This window comes from Sminthopsis crassicaudata, chromosome 4 (genome assembly GCF_048593235.1).
Source record: "Sminthopsis crassicaudata isolate SCR6 chromosome 4, ASM4859323v1, whole genome shotgun sequence".
Taxonomy (NCBI): domain Eukaryota; kingdom Metazoa; phylum Chordata; class Mammalia; order Dasyuromorphia; family Dasyuridae; genus Sminthopsis; species Sminthopsis crassicaudata.
Genome location: NC_133620.1, coordinates 28,730,570 through 28,739,482, shown reverse-complemented (window position 1 = coordinate 28,739,482; position 8,913 = coordinate 28,730,570). Strand labels below are relative to the sequence as shown.

General features: G+C 60.5%; 1 protein-coding gene across 1 annotated transcript; it reads right to left on the bottom strand.

Moving 5' to 3' along the window:
* Window positions 1-391: 391 nt before the first annotated feature.
* Window positions 392-7,009, bottom strand: CCDC17 (coiled-coil domain containing 17). Its single transcript, XM_074264650.1, has 14 exons — window positions 6,608-7,009; window positions 6,430-6,528; window positions 6,084-6,131; window positions 5,773-5,869; window positions 5,388-5,535; window positions 5,174-5,272; window positions 4,612-4,724; window positions 4,244-4,372; window positions 2,392-2,780; window positions 2,129-2,208; window positions 1,846-2,052; window positions 1,466-1,676; window positions 1,272-1,382; window positions 392-1,078 (listed from the first exon to the last, which is right to left on the bottom strand). Exons 1-14 carry the CDS (start codon window positions 6,971-6,973, stop codon window positions 959-961), a joined length of 2,217 nt encoding a protein of 738 aa, XP_074120751.1. The 5' UTR covers window positions 6,974-7,009; the 3' UTR covers window positions 392-958.
* Window positions 7,010-8,913: the final 1,904 nt, after the last annotated feature.

Sequence of the window (8,913 nt, the reverse complement as noted above, 5' to 3'; positions counted from 1 at the left end):
TGTATTTCAAGGTCTGCAGATGCTTCCCAGCATCCCGGCTCACCCTTTCCACGTAGCCCCTGTGGGCTGGGAGCTACGCGTTTTATCCCCGTTTTGGAGGATGAAGTTCAAGCTCTGAGGGAGCTGCTGTAGGATATGGCTGAGCCTCAGGACTCTGGGGTGAAAGAGCTGTGAGACTCATTAAAAGGAGATGTAATTGGGCAGCTAAATGGCACCTGGCCCTGAAGTCGGGAGGACCCGAGTTCAAATTTGGCCTCAGACACTTAACGCCTCCCAGCTGTGTGACCCTGGGCAGTCACTTAACCCCAATTGCCACAGTTTAAAAAAAAAAAAAAAAAAAAAAAATAGATGCCACTTCCCCAAAGCATCTGGTCACTGCTCGGGCTGATCCTGGATTCTGGCAGTCATTGCTGACATACATTGATATCCATCCCACCCACATGCCACAGTATGGAGACAATGAGCCTTCCTCATCCACTTGGTTTTTCCCATGTCAGGCCAAAGTCTTGTCTCCCTTATGGGGATGTGAAAAGGAATAATCAGCATGTGGGGGGAGGGGAAGAATGTCTGTGAACATCCTTTCTGGGCTGAGTGATGAACAAGGGCTTCCCGGTGCAGGATTTCCCAGATGTCAGGTCAGGGTGCGGGCCTCTGTGCCGAATAAGGTCCAAGTATGCAACCCCCAAAGATCCCTCTCTGGTTCTGGGTGTGTTGGGGCCCAGGACCTCAAGGGCCAGACCCTGCTGGCTGAGGAAGTCCCCAGAATGTGGCCTCCAGCTGTCCGCTTCCTTGGGGATGGGTTTGGTCCGGGCTCTCCCCACCCAGACCTTCATCAGAGCTGGGCCAGGCAGATGGAGGGTGCGCCTGCACCTGAAACCATGCACCTGCAGTGTGGCAGGGCTTGGGGGGATGAGGGGCCTGGCTTGCAGAGGAGTCAGAAGGGGGTGTTCAGAGAGGGCTATTCTGGAGCAGGAGGAGGGTCATTGAAGCCATCAGGTAGGGAGAGGGAGGGGAGCAGGCTGGGGGGCCCCAGGAAGTGGGGGTGCAGGTAGTCTTCCACAGAGGCCGAGTGGGATACCTGTGAGAGCAGGAAGGCTTAGGGTCTGGCCCTTGGAGCCTTGGCTGCCGGCCCAGCTGGGCTTAAGAGGAACGCAATCTCAGCCCCACAATCCCTCTGTGCCAGGCAGCCAGGACACAGCAACCCCCATTCCTGGGGACCCCGGGCAGGCAGGCCGGCACCCCAGAATGCTTGGGCTGTGTCTGATGCTCACCGTGGGCAGGTAACGGTATTCCCGGCTTTGGGTCGGGTCTATTCTGGCCAGTGCCTGGATCTCCGCGTCCCTGGCGTTTGCTATTCTCAGGTACAGCTCTGTGTGGCCCGCCTGGGCCGGGGAAGGAGGGACAAGCTGAGCTGGGAGCCGGAGGGGGGGGCGCTCCTGCCTCCCACTCCGGGGCCTCCACACACCTGAGGGATGGCGTTGAGCTGCCTGGGGTCGAGGCCCGGTGCCCGGGGGAGCACCCTCAGGGGCAGCCTCCAGCGGCCGCTCAGCACCCTGTGCTCCCGGTCAAACAGCGGCAGGCTGGTCCAGGCCTGCGGCCGCGGCTCTCGGCCTCCATCCCAGAGGCCCCAGGCCTGAAGCTCTGTGACCAGCGTCACAGCCGGGGAGGGGGGCAGCCTGTCGCGGTGGGGGCAACTGGGCGTTGGGGAGGGGAGGACCCACGCCCCCTGACCCATCCCCGCCAGAGTGGGGCCTGGAACCTGAGGCCGCTGACCAGGGGGCTCTAGAACAGCGGCCTCGGTGTCCGAGGGCACGGCGCCCGGCGAGCGGGAGGGGCGTCACTGACCTGGGAACCGGCTGCCGGGCGGCCAGGACGGCGCAGTGGCCCAGGGGAGCCCCCGGGGTGGGGGGCAGCGGCAGGCAGGGCCGCGAGGGCAGGGCGGTGCCGGCGCCGCTCTCCTGCCCCGCCCGGGCCAAGGCCGCCACCAGCTGCACCTGCGACCACGCGGGCTCCAGACCCAGGAGGAAGTCATAGAAGATGGCGAAGCCGGCCCTGCGGGGGAGGGCACGAGGGCTGTGGCAGCAGCGGCCCCTCCCCTGCCCGCCCCTCCCCGCGGTCGGGGGCTCACCCTGGGTCGTAGGGAGCCGGGCCCAGCACCTCGGGCGGGGGCAGGAGCTGGCGGCTCTGGCCGGGGCCTCCCGGACTCTCCTGCGGCAGAGAGACAAGTTCCGTACCAGAGAGGGAGGGGGTGGGTTCCACGCTGGGCCCAAGCCCCCATCGCCGTCAGGGCCGCGGGGGAAGGAGCGGGAGCGCACAGGTCCGCGCTGTGCCTTCCCCGCCCCACAGCTGGCTCTGCCCGGGCCTTGGAGTCTCCCTCCACGGAGTCCTCACCATCAAGCCTGGCATAGGAGGGTCTCCGGGGAGTCCCGGGGCAGGGGGCGGCAACGGAGGAGCCACGGGGGGCGGCAGACGGGCGGAGCCTCCTCTTCCTCTCCGGAGCAGCCCGAGCCCCTCCTGGGGCTCCCGCGGGCCTGAGGGCAGAAACGCGGGGTCCCAGGGGCCCGAATCAGCTCCCGGCATCCTCCGCGCAACTGCCCCAGGGGCGCGGATGGGCCGGGAGGTTCCGAGGCAGCGCGGCCGGGTTCTCCGCGGTGACACCGGTCCGACCGAGGCGGCCAGGGAGAGGTTATGGAGGCAAGCAGCCCCCCCCCCCCCCAGCCCAATCCGCGGGGAGTCCGGGATTTGTCCCGGGCCGGGCCCCCGGGGCACGTGGAGGAATCCTCAGAGACAGTCGAGCTGGCCCGGGTCTCCCGGCCTGGCTCTGCTCCGTTTTGCAGAGGGAAGGACCGGTCGGGGCAGGGTTTGGAGAGAAGATGGAGGCGGGGAGGGAGGTGTTGTACAGAAGGGACCGCGCACAGGACGCCGCCTCTCCCCTCCCCAGGAATCCTCGGCCGCCCATCCCCTCCTGGGGCTCCAAAGCCTGGTGTTCTCTCTGGGGTCTTGCCCTCCAGCCAGTGGCCGAGTGTCCGCCCCCGTGTCCTTCCCCGGCCCCCTCCCACAGCCAGAAACGGGGTTCCCGGGGGGACTCTCCCCCTGACAGGCAGAGGTGACTTGCCAGGGTCACCTGGGGATCCGAGGTCAGAGAAAAGGCTCAGCTCCCGCCCATCTCTTCCCCGCGTCTCTGCCTACGGGAGCCGCTTCTGACCCTGAGGCAGCCTGAGCCCCTTTGTAAAATGCAGCTGAAAATGCTGGACCAATGCGGGGACAGGGACTGAGCCCCGCGCCCAGGAGAGGAAGCTCCTTCTAACCGGCCGGCGGCAGCTTCCAGACTTTCCCCTTTTCACCAGCGACACTTGTGTGTGAGGCCGGGCGCAGGTTTGTAAAACAGGTACAAGAATCAAACATTTACCAGCAATAAATCGTAATTTCCCACTCCCTCCAGTTACAAAACTCCATATAGGACAGAGAGCACTGGGAGGAGGGAGAGAGGATGGAAGGGATGAGGGAGGGAGGAAGGGAAAAAGAAGGGAGGATGAAGGGAGGAAACAAATATTTATTAGGTACCTACTATGTACCCAGCCCTGGAGTAGGTACTTGTATATATATCTCGTTTGATGATCAAAGGATATGAACAGACAATTTTCAGATGAAGAAAAATGAAAGCCATTTCTTGTCATATAAAAAATGCTCCAAATCACTATTGATCAGAGAAATGCCAACAGCTCTGGGATACCACTACACACCTGTCAGATTGGCTGAAATGACAGGACAAGATAATGATGAATGTTGGAGGGGCTGTGGGAAACCTGGGACACTGATGCATTGTTGGTGGAGCTGTGAACCTTCTGGGGAGCAATCTGGAACTATGCCCAAAGGGTACCAAACTGTGCATCCCCTTTAACTCAGCAGCGCCATTGCTGGGTTTGTCTCCCAGAGAGATCTTAAAGGAGGGAAAGGGACCCACGTGTGCAGGAATGTTTGTGGCAGTCCTTTTTGAGGGGACATAACTAGAGATTTACCAGAAGTAGACAGTGTGACCAGGAGGGACTATTGTCAGTAAAAATGGCACAGCCCTTGATTTCAGGAAACCTCAGAGGCGGAGCTCTCTCCCATTAGGGTAGGAAGGGCCCCAAAGGTCTCTCCACCCCCCCTCCCGCCCTGGCCAGCTGCAACTGTGCCGAGTCCCTGACTCACAGAGGGACGTCAAGGTCTTGCATCAGGGTCCAGGGGTGCGGGCACTCACCCTGCCGGGCTCTCCGGGGTCCCCTCTGGGCCTGCAGGGCCAGGATCTCAGTCTCCAAGTGCCTGTTGATGGCTTCCAGGGCCTGCAGCTGTGTGTCCGGTGCCCGCCGGCCGGCAGCCACCTTACCTTCTGTGGATCAATGGCCTCTGACTCCCTCTGGCCTCCCCATTGAGGACAAATGCTTGCAGGGCTCCCACCTGCTTGGGGACCAGGCACCTCCCCAGCTCGAGTCCACGGGATGAAAGACCCAGGAGGGCCCAGCCTCAGGAGCTCTGCAGCCGGCCTCCATCCCTCGGCCTCCCTTTCCCTCCTCCCTCAGGATATCCCATTCCCAGGGAGCCTCGGGCCATGCTCCTGTGGTCACTCACGCTTCTGCCCAGTCCTCCCCTCCAGCAGGGCAGCTTCCAGGTGCAGCTCCCATATCTGGGTCAGGACCCCGGGGTCTCTACCTCCGGCCTGGAGGTAGGACGTCTGCAGAGCCCTATGTGGGGAGGAAGAGGAGGCTGCTGAAGGCCGGGCAGTGCTTGTCCACGATGTCACCGTCATGAGAGGCAAGGTTTGATTTGGGATGGACGGGCCTGTGTCTGGTCTGGGCTCTGCCGTGTTGGACCAGGGGTGAAAGGACACCTGCTGTGGAGGTGGGCGCCCCAGGCCTGGCCTGCTCCCCTGGGCCTCGGCTGCTCACCTGTCCGGGGGGGAGGGCTGGCTGCCCTGGACTCTCAGCCCCTTGCCCCCCAGTTGGAGGAGCCCTTTGATGGCCCCTGGGCCTGGCTGGGCAGGACCCCTGCAGTGGGGAGGCAGGGCGGCCCGGCCCAAGATAGGAAACTTGCCCCTGCCTCCCTGCCAGTCCCCTGGGCTCTCCCTGCCATCTGTTCTTGGCTGTGGCAGCCCAGGACCCCAGGACACAGCAGGCCCGGCCTCGACTCTCACCGAATCTCTGATGCCAGGACTCCTTGGCTGGCAGGTAGGGCTAAAGGGCCCAGCAAGGGACCACCCCCCTCCTTCCCCACTGGGAGGTCCGGCTGAGTCCTAGAGAGTAAGGAAGGCAGGGGTGAGCGCGGGGCTCTGCACCCCCCCCTAGCCGTGAGGACCTTCTGGCCTGGAGGTGTGGGCCCTGACCCCGAGCAGGGGTGAAGGGGCTCACCTTGCCTGCAGCTTGTCCACGCGTTCCCCAAGAGAGTCCAGAGCCTGCTGGGTCCTCGTCTCCTGGGCCTGGATAGCCAGCATCACCTGGCCCAGAACACCAGGGCCGGCGTTGCCCCCTGCCACCTCCCCCAGCTGCTGCCGGATCTCTGCATGGGGCAGGAAGGCACAGCTGGCACCTAGCCCTCTGGGCTCCAGCCCGTCTTTAAAGGGGGAGGCTTTGCCCCTCCCCCTTGTTCTGAGGACACAGAAGTCCTTCTGGGGGAGGGAGTTATTGGGTAAAGAGTCCAGATCCCTCAGCCCCAGCTCTGACCCCCAGGAGATCTTGGGGTCACTCCCAGGGCTCCATCCCCTCCATTTCCTCTGTGTCCCAGCCCTCGCCATACCCTCCCGGTGCTTCTCCAGCCGCCTGGTCCGGGCTCCAATCTCGGCCAGCCGACGAGCGTGAAGGGCTTCCAAGTGGGCCCGGGAGCCTGCGGCACCCTGAGGAGAGGCGAGCTGCTCCTTCCTGCCCCCCAGGAACCTCGCCCCCCAGCCCTGTGCACAGCAGGCAGAGCCCGAGGCCTGGAGGTCGGTCCTGAGCCCTCTGACAGCAGCTGGGGACTGCGGCCGACTTTCTCCTCCGAGGCCTGTTTCCCCACCTTTGAGACAGCCCCAAAGTTCCTTCCCCACAAAGCTGGGGCTCCCTGGTCCTTACCTTCTGGGGAGAGGCCATGGCTTGCAGTGAGACTCGGAGCCTTTGAACCTGGGCCAGGGAGGAAGGGAGGCCTATGGGCTCTGAGGCTGGGCGGAGGCCGGAGTCACATAAAGTGTTTCTCCCCAGCCCAGGGGCTCCCAAGAGTCAAAGGTCAGGGGGGAGTGGGAGGGGGAGAGACAGGGACAGAGCAAAGGTGAAGCTAGAGGTGAAAGGGGCAGAGGGAGAGCCAGCGGGGGGGAGAAAGGGAAGTGAAAGCCGAGGGGGCACAGGCCCAAAAGGAGTCTGGGAGCCTTCAGGAGCCCTCCTGTGGTCTGGGGGCTCGGGGAAGGGGTCGGCCCCCAGGCACCTCATCTGTCAGCCTCTTCAGGGTGTCTCCACTGGTTTCCCCCTGGTCTAGGGCTCTTTTGTGGGTCTCCACGGGGTCCTCAGGCTGCTGGGACTGAACCTGGCAACGAGATCCCGGCTGAGGCCCCTGAAGGGCTGCAGGAGCAGGAGGGCCCCGGGGCTGGCTGGCTGCCACTCACCTTTCTGCGGGGGGCCCGGCTCTCCCTGGGGCCCTCGGGGAGCCCTGGAGTAAGGTGGCCGATGCAGAAGCGATGGGCGTGGCTGTCCCGCAGCATCCTTGAAGGAAAAACCATGTCGCAGGCGGAGCAAGGAAAGGATGCAGGGGCCCCAGGCCGCCCTGGCTCCTCTGGGCCAGATGCCATCCCTGCCCGGACAGACACTGAGGGAGAGGGTGACCCCGGCTCCCTGGAGGCCCAGGCGGGAAGAATTGGACAGAAAGAAGGCAGAGACCCGTGGGAGCCAGGGACCGAGTGGCCTGGGGAGGCAGCTGGGCCCAGACTGGGCTGCCCTTGGGTGGGGCCAGTTACTAGGCATGGCCTGGGCATGATACCGCAGGTTGGGTCTCCAAGGCCTCCTGTTTGTGTTTGGGACCAAGACTCCGGTGCCCAGCAACCCCAGGGAGGGCGTGGGGCTTGAGGCTGGGCCCCGTCTGCCCTGGGCTGTCGGCTGTCATCTTGTAAGAGGGGGCTTTCTCCAGCCCTGCACTCTCAGCTTTCCTCCATCCTACTCTCCTTGCCTCCTCTTCCTACGCTTTTTCCCCTGGGGGGGGTCTCATGGCCCCAGACCCTCAGTTCGGGCCCCAATCCTAACCCTGAGCTCTAGGCTCTGTGCCTCCTAGGAGTCTCACTCCTGCTCCTCTGGAGCTTCGCCATCCTGCCGTTTCCATTCCTCCCCAGGGCTTCCTGGCCTCCCGAGCCTGGGGTCACCAGCCTTCCCGAACCTCCTTTTTTTGTGAGAAATGAGGGCCTGAGACCAATTTAGAGCCACACTCTTCTTGCCAAACAAGGTTCTGGCGGTGCTAGCCCCCCGCCAAACGAAGCCAGCGCCATCTGCTCGGAGCCCCCAACTCTTGGAGCTTTGATTGGGGAGGGATGGCAGTTTCATTCAGATTTATGCCCTCATACCTGGGGACCCCCTAAACCCCCAGGGATTCTGAATCTTCGTGGGCAAAGCCCAGACTCTCTTGATTCCTTATTTCGCCTTGTTCTCCCCAAATGCTCTTCCCTCCCATTGCACCTCTGGGAGGTCAGCTTCCTCCTCCCGGCACAGCCTCCTTGCCTGGTCTGTTCAGTGGGCGAAGGTTCTCTCCTGCCCGGGTTCACTGGCTGAGATGTGGGCGAGGAGAGGGACTCGGACTGCTTCTCTCCCCTTGGCCACTTCCAGGTTCTCTTATCTCCCTCCTCAGTAACTTCACCAGATCAGAATCCTGGAGATCATCGGCTGCCCAGCCCTCCCGGTCACTAGGCTGCCTTCCTCCCTCAGGGAGAATTTCCTCAGTTTTTCTCTCTTCCCCATCTGGGGGCTGTACAAAGCGACTCTCCCTCAAGCCCCCAAACCTCTCAGTCCCTTAGTCACTTCCACCCCCCACAAATATGATCGGAAATTCCAAATTCCCTTCTCTGACCGGTCCGTGGCTTTCCGCGGCTCCCTGGGGCTTCCTACAGCCAACCCCACTCCCGACCACATCTCTCAGGTGCACCCGCCCACCGGGAGGCAGGTTCTCAACCCTCCTTGCCCACATGAGCACCAGAGCTCCAACATTCGTCACTATCTTTCCCTGCCATTCTAGCCAATCTGACAGGTGTGTAGTGGTATCTCAGAGTTGTCTTAATTTGTATTTCTCTGATTAATAATGACTTGGAGCATCTTTTCATATGACTAGAAATAGTTTCAATTTCTTTATTGGAGAATTGTCTGTTCATATCCTTTGACCACTTATCAATTGGAGCTTGAAATAAATAAATTTGCGCTTGAATTCTCATTTGAGTCAATTCTCCATATATTTTAAAAATGAGGCCTTTATCAGCCTTTGAATATAAAAATGTTTTCCCAATTTATTGATGCATATGATTTTCACTTTTTTTCTGATTCTTTTACAATATGACTAATGTAGAAATAAGTTTAACACGGTTGTTCATGTATAACAACAAAAAAGACATTCTATCTTTCAAGGGATTCCCAAATCTAATGGAGGAGACGAGGTAAACAACTACTGTCAGTTCTGCCATACCATGGCATGTCATCACTAAACCATACAGTAAAAACAAAGAGTTTATAGGAAAAATGGGTTTGGGGGCATAAAACACAAAAATTTAATCCGTGATGTATAAGCAAAAAGATAAGAACCTAATGAAAATGGAAATGCAATTTTATGTAAAGTGTTAGTTATTAAGATATACATAAATAATGCAGTAACTAATGTTCCCGTGAGGAAAGCAGAGTAATTGAGGTTGAGAGGATTGACACTATCCTGAAGTTTGCTTAG